This window comes from Lissotriton helveticus, chromosome 7 (assembly GCF_964261635.1).
Source record: "Lissotriton helveticus chromosome 7, aLisHel1.1, whole genome shotgun sequence".
Classification (NCBI taxonomy): domain Eukaryota; kingdom Metazoa; phylum Chordata; class Amphibia; order Caudata; family Salamandridae; genus Lissotriton; species Lissotriton helveticus.
The window spans coordinates 141,640,818-141,660,013 of record NC_136068.1 but is presented as its reverse complement, the minus strand read 5'-3'; the positions used below and the strand labels follow the sequence as shown (position 1 = coordinate 141,660,013).

Genomic DNA, 19,196 nt, shown 5'->3' with positions numbered 1-19,196 from the left:
ACCAGATAAGGCATTACCGAAGGTAAGTAACATGTATACCTGATAGACATACCTAGCCACAGATTCCTTACCTTTGAATAGATATCCAAGCAATATCATACCCGTAGGAGGGACTGCAGACAATTTCAGACCAGAAGTTCTGCAGGACAGAGGCCAAAAAAGTTGCCCCTTTGGACTTGCCTGTCCAGGCACAAGTGTTAGGTAAACATGTGCAGGGATGCCCATGTTGCTGCCTGGGGACAAACGTCATGGACTGGAACACCACACAACTGCAACGCCGTGGTAGCAGCTTTAGCAGAATGAGACCTTAAACCTTCAGGCAGCTGCTTCTTGGCCAGACCGTAGAAAATTTTGATGAAGAGGATGACCCATCACAAGATAGTCCTCTTCTGAACTGCAGGACCTTTCTTAGATCCAACGTACCCCATGAAGAGTTTGTGGTCCACCCGGAACTGTTCAGCGGGGTCAAGGTAGAACATAAATGCTCTTTCTGGGTCCAGATCGAGCAGTCGCTCCTCTTTTTTAGAGGGGTGCGGAGGAGCTTAGAAAGTGGGCAAGGTGGGGAGGATGTAGCCTAAGGCTAGGGCGGTCGTTCTCAAATCTGGGGAACTGGGTTAAAGTCTCAGCAATGACGCTCAACATGCTGTGATTCTGGGCAAATCACTCAATCTCCCCATACCGAACAAAAAATGAATGTGTTCTTGTGTAAACAACTGGTGCTCATGTTAAGCGCTCTGATACCCAATACCTTTGGGTCAAGTTTGCGCTATAAAACTCTAGAAGAAAAAAAAAAAGCGACTGATTTCCCCACGTTGAAAGGTGTTACCACTTTCGGTAAGATAGAGGCCCTAGTAAGAAGCAACTAAAAGAGAAGTACTTAAGAGCGTCAGAAAGTGCCTCTTTTTGATGTGGTTTCCATTGCAGTGTCCAAGGTCCCGGCCAACCAGGTCGCCTGTGCCAATGCTTCTTCCCTAGAAACATATCCACAATTTATACCTCTGCCCCTGTAAGTCCCTAGTAAGTGGTACCCGGGGTACCTAGGGCATGGGAGCTGAAGAGAGCCCCTGGGAACCGCCCCCTCCCCACTGGGACCATGCCACAGCCCTTGCAGCTTACATGCCCCTGTGAGGGAGAAAAGGACTAAGTTGCGATGGCACCCTGCCTGGGTGCCATGCCAGCCAGCACTGCCTGAAGGTATAGTTAGTCTCCCCGCTTGCAGACATTACAGGCCTAAGGCAGGGTGCACTATATACCACAGGTGAGGGATGGTCTACATGAACAATCTTAGGGTCCAGCTCTTAATATTGTAAGTGCCAGCAAAGCCATAGGGAGTATATGTGCTGGAAATTCCGACACCTCTAGTTCCACAGCACCATGATGGCTTCAGTGAACAAAGGAGTGTTTGGTACTAAATTACTCCTCTCAAATCCACACTGATGCCAATGTGGGATTTATTGTACCATGTAGTCAGAGGGCACCTCAAAGGTGCCTCTATAAAACCCATCAACTCCAGTGTGGTCTCAGACTGTAGGCAGCCAGACATGTTTCTGGAACCCTGGGTTGACAGCCCCTGCTCTGAGGCTAGAATCAAAGCCCATCCTGGACGGAGGAGTCACACCTTCTCTCACCCAACCCCCGGATGAGCACAGTGCTTGAGAGGGAAGCTTCAAAGGCCGTGCCACCTTAGTAATGCAACCATAGCCTCTGCTGCTAGCAGCAAATGGCAGCCCCCGGTTTAAACCCCACCAACCCAAGTGAGAACAGGAGGTGTGCCCCCCCCCTTTGCCATCTCCCCCCTCAGGTGCTGGGTAAGAAAACATTTGGGGATCCACGCAAGCTACGCCTCTCTGGACTCCCCCAGTTATCTAGTTTTCAGAAATGTCCAGGTTTGGTATATTTACCTAGATGGCTGCCCGGGACCATAAATGCAGCACCCCCCCCAGCAAAAACAGGTTGTTTTTTCACAGAAAGCGGGCACCTGCGTTTTTGGGCCAGGGCTTGGCGCCTATCTAGGGAAACCTACCAACCCCAGACATTTCTGGAAACTAGGCACCCAGGAGAGTCCAGGGAGGTGTAGCTTGCATGGAACTCCCTGTTTTCAGACTGTGCCAATTTTTGAGGGGTGGGGGCATTAAAACATCCATTTAGGGTACCCCCCACACCTAAGTAAAAAAAAAAAAAGCATCTCTGGGGTCTAGCGTGCTTTTTGCACCCCCCCCCCCCTCCCCCCTGGTTCCGGAGCTATTGCCCCCATCTGCAACTGCACCCCAGGAGGGGCAGAAAAGCTTGCTAGTTTTTGGTAAAAATGGGGGCATTATTGTGTCCATTTAGGGCTGCCCCCACCCCTAAACATGCAAAAGAAAGGAAATAAAAAAAGAATCCTTGGTGTCTAGACTGTTTTCGCGCCCCCGGGGTGGGGGCGTTGCACATTGGGGGATCCTGGGGGAGCAGGAGCAGTGGTGGTGGGAAGGGGGGGTGGGTGGGGGGGGGGGGGGGGCTGGTCAGAAAGACTGACTTTGCCTAATTTACAATGGAGGGAGATTCTCCCCTTTCCAATGGTACCTCTCTCGTGTGATTCGGTGCTTGGGGGGTTCCAGAGATAGCGCCACGAGCACCGTAGCACTGAAACTAGCAGATCGGCTCATTTTAGTTTCATATGTAATGACGCTAGAGGGATTCTGCATTGGTGTCCCATGGACCTAATGGATATGCTCATGGCTCACCAGTGCTGTAGCCATGAACATAACCTTTACGTCCATCCATGGCATGGAACGTACTGTGAAGGAAAACGACAATGCGGTTTCACAGGTAAGTACCCAACTTACAGTTCCAGCCTTCGGGGTTTAAGATCAGCAGAGGAGAAGGATCAGGTAAGCACAAAGTCTGCACCACCAGCGGCACGGTGCAGCGGTCACATTCGGAGAAAGGCCCAATGCATTTCAATGAAGAATGGGGGTGCATGAAGCCACGCTGCTTGATGGTAAGTAGATCGATTGCAGGGGCCAAGCTTTAGAGCAAGTACCAGGGTGCGGGGACACAGGGGCGGCTGAGTGCAGGGTGCAAATACAGCATTGGGCGGCCAATGCTTTTTAATGGAGAAACTCGGTTTGGCAAACAGGCTGCAGGCTTTGCACCGGAGGCTGCAGAAGGGAGACCAGCGACAGCAGAGGCAAGCTAGGGTGTAGAGGGTCGTAGGGACACAGTCAGTTCAACTTACCAAGGCCCAGGGGCTTCGGGTACAGGGATGTTCTTTGACATTGGATTCTTCTTACCGAAGCGTGTCGCGGTCAGGGGGAGCCTCTGGATTCAGTCTACAGACGTCCCCGTAGAGTCCAGGAGGAGTCAGTCAACACTGGACTTGAGGTCAGGATTGCTGAGGAACCTTTTCTGGATCAATGGGCCACCTGGAGATGGGCCAGAGACGTCAGGTGCAGAGTGGGCAGGACTCGCGGTTTCAGAGGGCACCAGAGTCATTTATGTAGATTTCTTGGTGGGGGGACAGATCCGCTGTCCTCAGGAGTTCCGGTCTTTGTCAAAGGGCAGGCAGTCTTCTTCGGGTTCTGAAAGTCGCTGGCTGCAGGTCAGGCATCTTCTTATTTTGCAGGGTCTTTGAAGCTGGAGACAGGCCGGTAGGGCTGGGGCCAAGTCAGCAGGCGTCTTCAGAATTCGCTGCACAGTGTCTTCTTAGGTCGGCAGAAACTAGTTTCAGGGTTTGAGGGAGCCATCTAAATACTAAATTTAGGGACGTTTTACGGGTGTGCAAGGTAGGGCCATTAGGCACCTTACCTGGGGTTACTAGATCCTGAATTATGCGACCCTTCAGTGAGAGGGAGCATTGTCCTAGTCCTGCCTGGAGGAGTTTGCCCATATTCAAGATGGCAGGGACTGAAAGTTGAGCTTCACCTAGTTTCCCATTCTTCCTAGGTTTTCCCGCCCAAAGTGTGGGGGTAAACTGGGAACTGCCATCTGCTGCAAGAAGTAGAGGCTGGGGGTCGCATAACAATGGCAGCAGGCCTTTGAGGTTCCCTCTCGAGCACGGAGCCCATGCTAGGGGAGGAGGTGTGGCACCGCTGTCCAGCAGAGGCTCTCTACCCAGGGGTCCAGATTCAGGTCTAATGGTAGCGGGTGGTCTACAGCCGGTGAAACCACACCATGGATAGTATGGTTTCAGGGGGCACCTCTGAGGTGCCCTCCGAGTACATGGTTCAATAAATCCCACACTGAAATCAGTGAGGGTTTATTGAGAGGAGTAGTTTGGTAACAAACACTTCTGGTTTCAGAGAAGCCATCATGGTGCTGGGGAACTCTAGTTGTCGATTTTCCAGCCCATGTACTCTCTATGGCTTCCCTGGCACTCACAATATCCAAGAAAAGACTTAAATATAGCAGGAGTATATCTGATCACACGCAGTCTTGTCTTGCCCATGTAAAAATATAATGCACCGGTGTACATATAGTGAGTGTAAAGATTTATGTACTACTATTACAATATTGGGTAGGTGGGTGGTGGGGGAGGGGAGGAGTTAATGAAGGATAACCGGTATATTTAAATGAGACCGTAGGGACTCTAGGCCTCAACATGGGATTGATTTGTAAGACCACTGTGGGCTGAGTCGAAATGCCTGCAACTCCACCACACTCCTTGACAATACAGAAGCAAGCAGTAGTAGAGTTTTCCACAATATGAATTTCAAGTGCAGTCTACAGATAGGTTCAAAGGAGCAAGTAGGAGTTCGCTCAATACAGTGCTCAGCTTCCATGGACATTGTACAGGAGGGAAAATCCTAAAAAGTCTTTCCATAAATAGCTTTGTGATTCTTTGTGAAAACCAGGATAAGGCAGTGCCTGGTGCACAAAGTATGGAAGAATTTGATGGTCCGAATGATGTCTGGATCACAGCCCCAGTCTTTCCACCATGTGTAGAAGTGCTTCCATTTGGCCTTTTAAGTTCTCATGGTTACTGGTGCACATGCCTGTACCGGAAAGAGACGAATAGTTTTCTTACCTGTCGGTGTAGTTTTGCAGCTTGAAGATCTTTCTGGATTCACTATGCTGTGCATTATTCCGCGGTCTTGTGGTTGGGTCCGGATTCGTAGTCTTTTCTTTGTTTTTTTTTTTTTTTTCTTCTTAGCCCAGGTGGGCGTCGGCGTCACACCCCCTTGGGTGTATTTCCGGTGACGTCGGCATGCTTCCTGCGGAAGCTCCCACTCTTGGGCGCCATCTTCGGGTTCTTTTTTTCCGTGTTTCTTTCGTTTCCGAAGTAATGGCAATGTTCTAATTAGTTGGTATTTTACCGCTCTGTACTTCTTAAATATCCTTTCTTATGTTAACCACCTCTTCTCTCTCCAGCCTCATCTTTCTGGCGGAGGTGGGTGGGTTCGCTAGTGAATCCAGAAAGATCTTCAAGCTGCAAAACTACACCGACAGGTAAGAAAACTATTCGTTTTGCAGCGTGAATCTTTCTGGATTCACTATGCTGTGCATAGATTTTGTAGCGGTTTCTCCTTTCTGTGGCGGTTGGGTGGAAGATGAGCGTTGGGTATTGAATATGTGCTGTAGCACCTTCTGTCCAACTTGAGCTTCCTTGTTCATCTGTATGTCCACACAGTAGTGCTTCGTGAACGTGTGCACCGAAGCCCATGTTGCCGCCAGGCATATGTCTTGTATGGGTGTGTTAGCCAGGAAGGCTATTGTAGCGCCCTTTTTCCTAGTGGAGTGGGCACGTGTCCGCTCTGCTAGCTCTTGTCCTGCCCGCTTGTGGCAGAGTTGGATTGTCTGTGCGATCCATCGTGCAATGGTCTTTTTGGTTACTGCTTTTCCCATGTAACTGTTGGCGAATGACACAAAGAACTGTTTTGTCTTCCTGTGTCCCTTCGTCCTTTCGATGTAGTGCATGACTGCCCTTCTGGCGTCCAGGGTGTGCAGAGCTCGCTCTGCCGCAGTTGTTGGTTTTTGGAAAAAACTCGGTATCTGTATAGACTGGTTCATGTGAAATTTAGATACCACCTTCGGCATGAAGTTTGGGTCAGTCCTCATCACAACCCTGTCATTATGTATTTGTATGTAGGGTTCTTGTAGCGTCAGAGCCTGAAGCTCGCTTACTCTGCGTAGGGACGTTATTGCAACCAGGAAAGCTGTTTTCATAGTTAGCATCTTTAAGGACGCCTTGTGGAGCGGTTCAAAGGGCTCTTTCATGAGTTCCGTTAGGACTATGTTCAAGTTCCATGCCGGTGGCGGCACCCGCTTGGGCGGTGCGATCCTTTTCGCCCCTTCTAGGAATCTCTTCACCACCTGTGATGTGAAGAAACTCCTGCACGTTTCACCCCTTGTGTAGGCGACTATTGCTGCTAAGTGAACCCTCAAGGAGGATGAGCTAAGGTTCTTCTCTAGCAAGTGCGTCAGGTACTTTAGCACTGTGGAGTCCCTCTTCATTTTATTGTGAAGCCTTTCTTGTCTACACCATATTGTGAACCTCTTCCATTTCGCCCCATAGCACTTCCGAGTGCTAGGCCTTCTTGCCTCCCGCAGGACCTTCAGTGTACTTTCTGGCAACCTTAAATGTGCGAACTCTATGTCCTCAGGAGCCACGCTACTAGGCTCATGCTCTCTGGCTCTGGGTGCAGCACCTCTCCGTTCTGCATGGAGAGTAAGTCTTTCCTCCTGCTGAATCTGTGGGGTGCACACTGTGTCATCTCCATGATCTGCGAGTACCATGTCTGCCTCGCCCACTGTGGTGCGACCAGTATCAGTGTCATGTCGCTCGCTCTGCACTTGCTCAGTACTCTGTGCATCAGTGGTATCGGGGGAAAGGCGTAGGCAAATGTCCCTGACCAATCTATCCATAGGGCATTCCCCAGTGACCCCCTCCTCGGGCTGCCTGGATGCGAAGTTTCGGCATTTTGCATTCTGGCGTGTGGCAAACAGGTCCACCGATGGAGTTCCCCATCTGTCGAATAGGTGCCTTGTCTCCTGAGCATTGAGCTCCCACTCGTGGGATGCTGAAGTCTGCCTGCTGAGCCAATCTGCTTGTATGTTGTCCTTCCCTGGCAGGTGTATGGCCAGCAGGTCTATCTTGAGAGGGATTGCCCACCTCCATATCTCCTGTGCTAGCGTTGAAAGCGGGGCTGACTGGGTGCCCCCCTGCTTGTTGATGTAGAACATCGCAGTGGTATTGTCTGTTTGTATCAACACCTTGTGATTGTACAGTCTTGTCTGGAAGGCTTTCAGTGCAAGGAAGATTGTCTTCAACTCTAAGTAATTGATGTGTTTTGTGGCATCCGTCGGTGTCCACAGTCCTCTCACCTTGAGCTCCTCCATGTGAGCGCCCCATCCCTTCAGGGATGCGTCTGTGGTGATGGTCACTGTTGGCGTTGGGGGCGTTAGAGGCTTTCCCCTTGCTATGTTCTCCATGGTCCACCATGTCATCTCCTTCTGCACTTCGTGCGTTACAACCACTAGATCCTCCCAACTGCCTGTAGCTTGTGACCATTGCTCCTGTAGCCATTCTTGAATGGGTCTCATGTGGAGTCGTACATTCGGTACCAGGTGGATGCATGATGCCATCATCCCCATGATCTTGCTCGCAGTCCGAGCTTGTCCCTTCCGGTAGAGGCGAGTTTCCTTCACCAGCGCCCTCTTCTCGCTGGGGAACACCTTGCCCTGTAAGGTGTTGATCTGTGCTCCCAGGAAGATCTTCACTTGTTCTGGCTCCATTGATGATTTCTTCCAATGGATGGAGAACCCCAGGTTTATGAGCGTGCTGGTCACTGTATGTGCGTGCAGCTTGCATTTCTGGTATGAGTTTGCTTTCACCAGCCAGTCGTCCAGGTAAGGGTATACGTGTATCCCTTGCCTTCTTAGGTGCGCTGCGACTGCTGCGAGGCACTTTGTGAACACTCTTGGTGCCGATTTTAGACCGAAGGCCAGTGTCGTGAACTGGTAGTGGCTTTCTCCGACGGTGAACCTGAGCATGTGTTTGTGCTTTCTGTTCATTGGGATGTGCAGGTATGCGTCTTTGAGGTCTATAGTGACCATGAAGTCCCCGATCTGCAATTGTGGGAGCACCTCTTGCAGGGAGGTCATTTTGAATTTCTGCGTTCTTATGAATTTGTTCATGAATCTTAAATCGAGAATGGGTCTCATTGTCTCGTCTACTTTTGGTACCAGGAAGTACGTTGAGTATACTCCTGTGTTTCTTTCCTCGAAGGGTACCCGTTCTATGGCCTGCTTCTGCAGGAGTTCTTTTGCTTCTTCCTGAAGGCACTGTAGCTGTTTGCCTGCTAGTGGTTTCCTTTTTGGTTTTTTGCTTGTTGGCCTCCCCTCCAACTCTATGCAGTATCCGAATTGGATAATGTTGAGGATCCATTTGTCTGATGTGATTTCTCTCCACTCCTGGAGGTGGTATCTTAATCTTCCTCCCACTGGTGTCCTGTGGTCGTAGGTGTCTAGTTTGTCTTGACCCATCTGTACGTGCTGCCCCCTGGGTTCTTTTTTGTGGGCGGGCACACAGATTTTTTTGAAGTCACTTGGAGTTGGGCTGCTGGCCCCCTCTTCTATTTTGCCCCCGTCCATTTCTCCCTCGAAAGGACTGGCCTCTTTGTTGGTACTGCCAGGGCTGCTTCTGATGACCCTGCTGAGTCTGCGAGTCTGCCTGGTGCGTTTGCTGGAAAGCCTGGTGTGATGTACCTGGCTGGTTTCCGCCTCTCCCGCCGGGCCTCCGTGACGGGGTGCCCCTCTTGTTCCCTCTGAACTGCAATGCCCCCATGGATCTTGCTGTTTCGTTATCTTTCTTCAGTTGGCTGAGTTGTTCATCAACTGTTGGTCCGAAAAGCGTGCTGCCGTTGAACGGTGTGTTCAGGATGCTGTGTTGCACCTCCGGTTTGAAACCGGATATCCTGAGCCAGGCGTGCCTCCTTTCCGTGACGCCCATCATCATGAGCCTGCTGGCGGTGTCTGCCCCATCCAGGGCCGTCTTAAGGCAAGAATTTGCCGCATTCTTCCCCTCTTCAATCAGCTTTTCGGCTTTTTGCCTGGCATCCTGGGGCAAGTCCTTCACCAACTGCCCCAGTCCCTCCATGATTTGGTACATGTGCCTGTTTATCAGGGCGTTGGAATTAGCCATGCGCCAGTGGGTCGCGGCATTCCGTTCGATCCTTCTGCCCACCAGATCCATCCTTTTGCTCTCCTTATCCGGTGGTGGGCCCGAGGTAGTGGGTACGTTAGCCCTCCTCCTTGCTGTGGCCGTGATAATGGAGTCTGCGGAGACCGTGCCCTGAATGTAGGCCGGGTCCTTTGTGGCATGCTTGTACTTCTTCTCAGTTCTGGGAGTTACTGCCTTGCATGTTGCGGGCTCCCTGAAAGCTTCCTTCCCCTGAGCCAAGACGCTCTCGAGCATTGGAAGGAACTGGCTCCTCGTTTGTGTTGGGAGTAATGTTTCCAGAAGGAAGTCTGCTTTCTGCTTCTCTTCGTCGAGCTTGAGCTTGAAAGCTGCTGCGGCAGATTGTATCACCGAGTTGTAGGCCCCGATGTCGTCCGGCGGCGAGGGCCTCGAGGGGTAGGTGTCGACCACCTCCTCCGGGCTGTCGGTGTCGACATCGATGTAATCTACCTCCTGAAGGTCAGAGGGTGCCGACTCAGTGTCTGTCCTGCCCTCATCTTCCTCCCCATAGCTGTAACCTTCGTAGGGATTCTCGTACTCCTCCTGGTCGTCGAGCACCTCGACGTCCTGGTCTTGCTCGGTGACTTCGGCGATCTCTTCTTCCTCCTCGACCACCTCCATCACTGGTGGCTTGGTCTTGTGAGGGATCGTGAAGGCTTTCATCTTTGCGTCGAAATCTTTCTTCCGCTGCATGATGTTCTCCATTTCTGCCTCGAGGCGCCTTCTTTTCTTTTCCATCTCGGCCGCGTGTTCCGTGTCGGATGGGTCGGCCGCTCTCTTCGACGGATGGCTCGTCGCCGTGCCTCTCGGAGTCGAAGTTTTCGACGTCGAACCGGATTTCGGGTCTCTGGTCGTCGTCGTCAGTTTCGGGTCTTTCTCCCTCGTCGATCGATCCTTTTCGGGGACGATTTTCGACGTTTTCTGCTGATCAGCAGCTCTCGGCGCCGGGGACTCCTTCTCGGAGGATCCGCTGGGCCTGGGAGTAGTCGCGGACGCCGCCTTTTTTGGCGTCGGCGCTTTCGGGGTCTTGCCCTCGATTTTTCTAGACTCAGAGTCTCTCGGGTTCTTGGGGGCCGAAGAGTCTCCTACCTTGTCAGAAGTCTTCGTGTAATCGGTCTCTACGACCGTGTAGCTGTCGTCTTCGGCGGCAGCGTTGTCTTCTTCCTCGGAGGACATCCCCAGCTCGTAGAGTGACGGAGTCGGGGCCTTCCCCTGCAGGGCGGCGTGTGCTACCCTCTGCCTCTCTCTCACACGAAGGGTCTTCGGGGTGAAGGCGGAACAGGCGTTGCAGTCTCCGCTCTCGTGGTCCACCGGTAGGCAAAGGTTGCATACCGGGTGCTGGTCCTTCTGCGCGTACTTGTGGTGGCAGTTACGGCAGAACTTGAACGGCGTGTTGTCCATCCTCTAGCGTCCAGGGCCTCTCTGGTCGCGTGTTCGTCGACGGTCGTCGAAGATCTCGATGGAAAACGCCTTATCCTTGCTTGTTTTTCGTCGGTGAAGTCCCCTGGAGTTTTCAGGTGACTTCTCCTCGTCTTTTCTGTATTTTCCTTCTTCTTTCTCCAAAAATGTCTGGAGCCCAAACGGGAACGATCCAGACCCGACCGCGGAAAAAAAGAATCTGAAGATGGCGCCCAAGAGTGGGAGCTTCCGCAGGAAGCATGCCGACGTCACCGGAAATACACCCAAGGGGGTGTGACGCCGACGCCCACCTGGGCTAAGAAAAAAAAAAACAAAAAAAACAAAGAAAAGACTACGAATCCGGACCCAACCACAAGACCGCGGAATAATGCACAGCATAGTGAATCCAGAAAGATTCACGCTGCAAAACTGCAGTTAGCTGGGATGTCCAAATGGATAAAGTCCAGTGGGTAGGGTACTAGGCTGGCCAGCTGAGAGACCAGAGATTGTGTTGGAATACCTCTCCATTGTGCCTGGGGAGTAGTTTGTGCTGAATATTCTGCAAGAATGATGGGGGGGGTTTGGGTGGATAGCCTCAAGACATCATTCTTGCACACAAGTGGTGGGCCATGTCATAAGGATAAGGGAACAGTGATCCTCTTTTCCCCTTCCTCAGTACACTGAAGATTAAAGGACACTGGATTGCGTCATTCCAGGAGCCAGTTATTTGCTTCCATTGAGGGTCTAGTTCCTGCAGCAGGGCTCGGACAGATTCTGCAAAAGGGTATGGACAATATTTTTGGATGTATGTATCAAAAAGGACTAGCTAATTAGGGAAGATAGAAGACTCAGGTTTGTACGTAAAATAAGGAGAACATAGTTTTCCTTATAAAGCCCTCACCCACCGACCTAGTCGGTGGCATGCTTCATCATCGGGCCCACCACAGTGGCACCGAATGTGCCCCGGGTGTGCTTCAACGCCAGGTGACTGCGGAGCTGGTATGTTGCTGAGTGTGCGGTGAATAGGGTGAGAAAGGTGAAGATTAAAAGCTATGCAGAAGGTCCCAGCACCCGAGGGCAAGTTATTTTATTGAACTGGGCCTCTGCTAGCAGATAAAAGACAGGTAGACGTAAATTGGAGGGTAAGTTATGACCTCCAGCGTCTAGTGTGGTCTACATGTTTCAGCCAGTGCCTTGCAGATTTAAAGCTGGCTTTCCTCAGGACCGTTTTTATGTGAAGAACGTGCAATTTAAATAATAAAATTAAAATTAAGTGATTGTGTTGTCTTTTGGCTAAGTGAAGCGCACGCTAAGGCGCTGTAGCCGTTAGAGGGGGATTCCCTCAAGCTTGACTACATAGAACACAAAGGACAAAGACAAGACGTACAAGGTAGAGTCATGTTGGATTCATATTTTGGTATATCACAACATGCCGACTTATAAGGTGGTGTGCGACATATAATCGGCTATTGTGGGTTCATGCCACGGGCACGGAACTGGTGGTGATTATTAAATGAAACCGATAGTGTTGGTGGTAGTCACCTTGAAGCACACCCGGGGCACATTCGGTGCCACTGTGGTGGGCCCGATGATGAAGCATGCCACCAACTAGGTCGGTGGGTGAGGGCTTTATAAGGAAAACTACGTTCTCCTTATTTTACGTACAAACCTGAGTCTTCTATCTTCCCTAGATAGCTAGTCCTTTTTGATACATACATATAATCCAGGGGATACGGTCTAGCCTATCTAGTCCTCTCTCTCTCGTTGATTTAAGCAATATTTTTGGATGACATCATGTCCAAGAGTGACTTTTACAATATACAGAAATAGTCTACTACAGTAAATCTTGTAGAAGCCAGCAGAGCTTCAGAAAAAAATGAATAGAAAACCGCAATGCATATGCAGGGCAATGCATATGCAGGCCAATGCATAGCAATCCAACCATGTTAGAGGCACTTCTGAATGTGAAAGAAATTCCTACCTAAAATAAGGAGACAGTACACCAGGCCAACACTGATTCACAGGCACCATACACAGAATTTCAAACCTATTAAACCCACAACAAAATGTATTTTGTACTCCAAAGATAGTTTCTCACCTTTGTCCATAATAGTCTTCAAAGAAATTTTCCTTCCACTGCTCTACCTTCTTCTCCTTCTCTACTTCCTGTCTTATTCGAGTCTGCATTTCTGGAGTGAACTCACCTTACAGGGTACATAAACCAAAAGTCAAGAATGTAGCTACATCTAGCAAGTGCTCACATTAAACAATTCTCTTCTAGATGGAAAAGAAGATTTTCTATGCGTAGTAGACTCAGTAGTAGGATGCTTGGTAGCACAACAGTGTTAATGAACAAGTTACTTACCTTCGGTAACGATATATCTGTAAGAAACAGTAGTTAGTATTAGATTCCTTACCTTAGAATATCCCCAGGCGTCAGTCTGGATCCGGAAACTTTTGCGTAGCAGTACCCCTGCGCGTCGGTAGGCGTCGTCTGCAGGCGTCCCCTGCGGCTCCGCGTCGTCGGCGTCATGCGCCGTGATGACGTCGCTGGAGTATATAGACGCCGCCTCCGCGCGCTGACGTCAGTTCTTTGCACACAGTTTTTCCGCGCCAGAACACGCAGAGCCATGTGAGAACCAACACTGGTGCCATTTGAAACTAGGGCCCTGAAAGGGATGTCCTTAACCCTAGGTATCAGTTCGCAGAACGGGGAGGATGGGTGGGGCGGTAAGGAATCTAATACTAACTACTGTTTCTTACAGATATATCGTTACCGAAGGTAAGTAACTTGTTCATCTGAAAGAAACAGGTTAGTATTAGATTCCTTACCTTAGAATAGATACCCCAGCAATACCAACCCCGGTGGTGGGTCTGCGAACCAATACAATCCTACACCAGAAAATCCTGGAGGACCGAACGGCCAAAGAAGCCGTCCCTCCGGACTTGACTGTCCAGGCAGTAATGCCTCGCAAAGGTGTGCAGCGAGGCCCACGTAGCCGCCTGGCAAATGTCCTGCAAAGGGACACCCCGGCCCAGGGCAGTAGTAGCCGCCGTGGCCCGAGTGGAATGGGCCCTCAGCCCAACAGGAGGCTCCTTCCGAGCCAAAGAGTAGCATGCTTTGATGCACAGGACGACCCACCGAGAGATGGTTCGTTTCTGTACCGCCCTTCCCTTCTTCTCACCCACGTAGCCAACAAATAGTTGGTCATCCACCCGGAACTGGCGAGTGCGATCCATATAAAATGAAAGCGCACGTTTTGGGTCCAGACGATGGAGCCGCTCTTCATCTTTTGAAGGATGCGGAGGCGGGAAGAAGGAGGGTAAGGTGATGGACTGCCCGATGTGAAAAGCCGAAACTACTTTGGGCAGGAAAGAAGGTCTAGTTCTAAGAACCACCTTGTCAGGATGAACGGACAAGAAAGGAGGTTTCACAGAAAGAGCCTGGAGCTCACTCACTCTCCTGGCAGAGGTGATGGCAACCAGGAAGGCCGTCTTTAAAGTGAGAAGACGGAGAGGACAGGAATGAAGCGGCTCAAAGGGAGCGCACATCAAGAAAGTCAGAACCAGGTTCAAGTCCCACTGAGGCATCACGAACGGAACAGGTGGATACATGTGCGTGATGCCCTTCAAGAATCTCAGTACAATAGGGGACTTGAACAAAGATGGCTGATCAGGTAGCCGTAAGAAGGCGGAAAGGGCAGAAAGGTAGCCCTTGATAGTGCCCAGAGCAGAGCCCTGCTGGGCAAGAGAGAGGAGAAAGAGGAGAACCTCGGAGAGAGGGGCAGAAAGGGGATCCACAGCCTTTGCTGTGCACCATGCCACAAATCTGTTCCACCGGCAGGCGTATACCGACTTTGTGGAGGGACGCCTGGCTGCCAGAATCACATCACAGACTTCAGGAGGCAAGTCAAATGGCCTCAACTGTCGCTGCTCAATCTCCAAGCATGGAGGTGGAGACTGGACAGGTTCGGGTGGAGGACCGTCCCCTGTTGCTGCGACAGAAGGTCCTCCTGAAGGGGCAGGCGGATCGAGGGACCGACTGACATGCTGAGTAGCTCGGGATACCAGTACCTTCGAGCCCAGTCCGGAGCCACAAGGATAACTTGAGCCCGGTCGCGCCTGATCTTCTTCAGCACTCTGGGCAGAAGTGGTATAGGCGGAAAGGCGTACAACAGACCGCAGCTCCACTCGCGCCGAAAGGCGTCGCCGAGCGAGTGCCGTCTTGGAAATTCCAACGCGCAGAACTGATGACATTGCGCGTTCTCTTCTGTGGCGAATAGATCTAACCAAGGCTCTCCCCATTGCAGAAAGAGGCCTTTCGCCACGTCCGAGTTCAGACGCCATTCGTGATCCACCGAGCACCGACGGCTGAGTTCGTCCGTCCTGGCGTTCAGGGAACCTGCCAGGTGTTGAACCGTCAGAGTCACGCTCTGACGTTCCAGCCATTGCCAGAGACGCAGAGCCTCCTGGCAAAGGGTCCACGACCCCACTCCGCCCTGCTTGTTGCAGTACCACATGGCGGTGGTGTTGTCCGTGAACACCTGCACCACACTCCCGTTGACAAAGGGGAGGAATGCCTTCAGTGCTAGGCGAATCGCCCGCAGCTCCAACATGTTGATATGGAGCCGGGACTCCGCCGGAGACCAGATGCCTCTGATCTCCGCCTCTCCCAAGTGGCCTCCCCAGCCCTGGAGGGACGCATCCGCCACAACTACGTGCTCCGGTTGGGGAAGGAAGAGGGATCTGCCCCTGACCCAATCGCGGTCCGTAAGCCACCACCGCACCTGTCTCGCAGTGCCCTCCGAGATCAGGACGTGGTCGGATAGGTTGCCCTGATGCTGGGCCCACTGAAACTTCAGGTCCCACTGCAGAGCCCGCATCCGCCACCTGGCGTGATGCACCAGAAGGATGCAGGAGGCCATCAGTCCCAGAAGCCGCAGCGTCAACCTGACCGAGACCCGGGATAACGGCTGAAAGATGGGAATCAAAGCCTGAATATCCCGGACCCGCCGTTCCGGAGGATAAACCCGAAACTGCGCCGAGTCGAGAACCGCTCCGATGAAAAGGAGCTTTTGAGAGGGGCACAGGTGTGATTTCGGCACGTTGATGGAAAACCCCAGCTCGTGCAGGAGGTCTGCCGACATCTGGAGGTGGTGGACGACTGTCTGGGGCGAGCCCGCCTTCAACAACCAGTCGTCGAGGTAGGGGAAGACTGAAACCCCTAACCGGCGCAGATGAGCTGCGACCAACGCCATCACCTTCGTGAACACCCGTGGGGCGCAGGTAAGGCCGAATGGGAGCACGATAAACTGAAAGTGCTCGTGGCCTACCGTGAACCGCAGGTAAGGCCGGCAGGACGGGGATGTGAAAATACGCATCCTGCAAGTCCAACGCTACCATCCAGTCTAGTGGGTCTAGAGCAGCCAAGACCTGAGCTAAAGTCAACATCTTGAACTTCTCCTTCCGGAGGAAGCCGTTGACGTTCCGTAGATCCAAAATAGGACGCAGGCCCCCCTTGTCCTTCTTGGGTACCAGAAAGTAGTGGGAGTAGCAACCACACCCTACTTCTGGCCCAGGAACGCGCTCGATGGCCCCCTTGGCCAAGAGGGCCGTAACTTCCTCCTGCAGAAGTGTCAAGTGGTCCCCCGACACACGGTGGTTCTGCGGTGGCATGGCTGGAGGAGTGGTCTCGAAGGGGAGGGAGTAGCCCCTTCGGACGAGCTGCAGCACCCACCTGTCCGATGTGATAGTGCGCCAGCGGGAGTGGTGATGGCGAACCCTGCCACCCACTGGCGTCACATGGGCCTGAAAGCTCGGACTAGGAGGATTTGGAGGCTGCTGCGGGGGGAGGTGTGGCCTGACCTCGCCGCTGTCCCCGACCGCCACCACGGCGGAATCCACGGCCGCCACCGCGTTGAGAAGTGTTCTGCGGCGCGTGGCTGGCAGCACGTGTGGGACCGCCCCTTCCGTGGCCACGAAAGGAGCGAAACGAACCCGTTTGCTGGCGCTGGGTCGAGAGACCCAAGGACTTGGCCGTGACCCTGGAGTCCTTGAAGCGCTCAAGCGCGTTGTCCGCTTTGTCGCCAAACAGACGACTGCCATCTAACGGCATGTCCATCAAGGCATTCTGGACATCCGGCGAAAAATTGGCGGATCTGAGCCAGGCGTGGCGACGAATCGCCACCGTCGTGGACATCGCTCTGCCCAGCGAGTCGGTCGTATCAAGACCACACCTGATGGAATACCTCGCCGCGTCTCGGCCCTCAACCATAGCCTGGCCGAGCTTGTCCCGTACCTCCTGCGGACATTGCGGCAGACACTCCGCGACCGTATCCCACAAAGAGTGGGTGTAGCGGCCCAAGAGGCATGCGGTATTGCAAGACCGCAGTCCCGCACTCAGGGACGAGAAGACCTTCTTGCCATACTGGTCGTACCTCTTAGATTCCCGGTCGGGCGGGGCCGACGGGAATGCGGATTGGGATGTTGAGGCCTGGATCACCAGACTCTCAGGGGTAGGATGGGTGGACAGGAACTTAGGGTCGTCCGGACACGGACGGTGGCGCCTGGCAACGTTCCGATCAACAGGCGAACCTGAAGCAGGCCTGGACCACGTGCCCAACAGAACGTCCGTCAAGGCTTCATTAAACGGCAGCAGTGGCTCCTGTGGGCATGACTGCGGTTTGAAGACCTCGGTGAGGATGTTAGGCTTCACTTTTGCGACGGGGAGCTCAAGGCTCAAGGCCTTGGCAGCCCTCATCAGCACCACAGAGTAGGCAGCCCCAGCCTCCGACGCCACAGTGGAAGGCGAGACAAAACCAGGGTTAGGAGATTCGTCCAGACCACTGGCATCACCCAAGTCACCTGTCCAGTCCACGTCGTACTGACACTCGCATGACAGAGGGTCCTCAGACCCCTCCCAACCCTCTCCATAATCTTCATCATCACCATACTCTGATTCAACGATGTAGACCGGCTCCTCGGGGTCAATGGGCCCCATCGGCCGACGCCGGTCCGACTCCGCGTCCGGAATTGGAGAGGGAACGGGGTGGCGCCGGTGACGACGGCCCGACTTCTTGTGTCGCTTACCTGAGGAACCGGAGGAATGGTGACGACTTCCGGAGCGCTCGTGGCGGCTCCGCGACCGTTCTCTCGACCGCTCCCTCGACCTCCGACCGGAACCGCACTCGACGCGGGGCCGATAGCCGGAGCTCGAGCAGCTTGCGGGACCGATCCCGCCTAGCCTTACCCGTCAAGGCCCGGCAGTCGACGCAGGACTCAACGTCGTGGTCCGCGCCCAGGCACCGGAGGCAGAGTCGATGGTGGTCGGTGACCGACATCAGGCGGTCGCACCCGTCACAACTTTTAAAACCGGGCATCCTACCGGCACCGAAAAGGGTTAGAGTTATCAAAAAACTTGGTCAAAGACCGGAGTACTGCTCTTCAGATCTGCGCTAACTGGCGCGGAAAAAAGAAGAACTGACGTCAGCGCGCTGAGGCGGCGTCTATATACTCCAGCGACATCACGGCGCACGACGCCGACGACGCGGAGCCGCAGGGGACGCCTGCAGACGACGCCTACCGACGACGCCTACCGACGTGCAGGGGTACTGCTACGCAAAAGTTTCCGGATCCAGACTGACGCCTGGGGATATTCTAAGGTAAGGAATCTAATACTAACCTGTTTCTTTCAGATTTAGAAAATACACAATAAAAAAAAGGGGCATGTTTTTCACCCACCCACTGGAGGTTATACCTACATTTCTCTGCTGCACTCAGACTGCCATGCCCTAACCAAAAATAGCCACACACCCATTTCTGCTTCATACAGAAACCATATTGTCTTGAGAAAGTACCATAGTGGACTTAACCCTAATGTCTCGCAGACATAATAGGACAAAAATTAAAGCCACATACCTGACACAGACTAAACCGGTGTTTGTTAAAACTAGCCATTTTCACAAGAAACAAGCATATCTAAAGTTCCCAATAATACAAGCCTTGTAAATAAAGACTGCTGAGTCCATAACAATAGATATCAGTCTCACACTAAGGCGCTGGTATACAATAACACATCAAGTTAAATGAGGCAGACCTTCAATCCTCAAAGTAATGGAAACATGCATACCATCTGCCAAGCGCTCACGCCAGCTCTGGGCAGCATGGGCAAAGAACTCGTTGTTCAACGCAGTACTGCTAAGTCGCACCTGACCATCAGTTCCAACCTAGAGAAAAGAAAAATAAAGAACATGAGAAGAATTCTATAAAAATAAGTGACTTCACAAGGAACACGTCCCAGCTAATGTCTACCTGTCTGTCCACCTCCGGAAGAAGCGCCAGTAGCTTCTGCTGGAAATGATGAGGTAGTGCATTGAAAGTCCGCAGATTAATTAATGCACGGAGATTTGTGTTTACAAGAATAGAACCCGGTGTTTCACAATCTATCTCTCCAGCTCTGTTTCGCTTTGCTGGATCTGTAAGAAAAACAAATGTATCAAAACAATACCATGTACTGAGCTAGGTCAAGAAGAAGCTTGGCGTTAAGACATGTCCAAATAAAACTCCCATACTCGGTTGTGTACGTGTGTAACAGTGCCATGGTATGTTGTGGAGTATTGATGCAATAAAATAAAAAATAAAA

General features: G+C 52.2%; 1 protein-coding gene across 5 annotated transcripts in view; it reads right to left on the bottom strand.

Annotated features, from left to right (window-relative positions):
• ASXL1 (ASXL transcriptional regulator 1) overlaps positions 1-19,196 on the bottom strand; it is a 146,738-nt gene that overhangs the window by 26,270 nt on the left and 101,272 nt on the right. For all 5 annotated transcript variants that reach the window (XM_078651783.1, XM_078651782.1, XM_078651784.1 and 2 more), the window contains 3 exons: positions 18,866-19,029; positions 18,684-18,780; positions 12,654-12,759 (listed from right to left, as the gene is read on the bottom strand). In XM_078651783.1, coding sequence (XP_078507909.1) covers positions 12,654-12,759; positions 18,684-18,780; positions 18,866-19,029 — 367 coding nt within the window. The remainder of the gene's footprint in view (positions 1-12,653; positions 12,760-18,683; positions 18,781-18,865; positions 19,030-19,196) is intronic.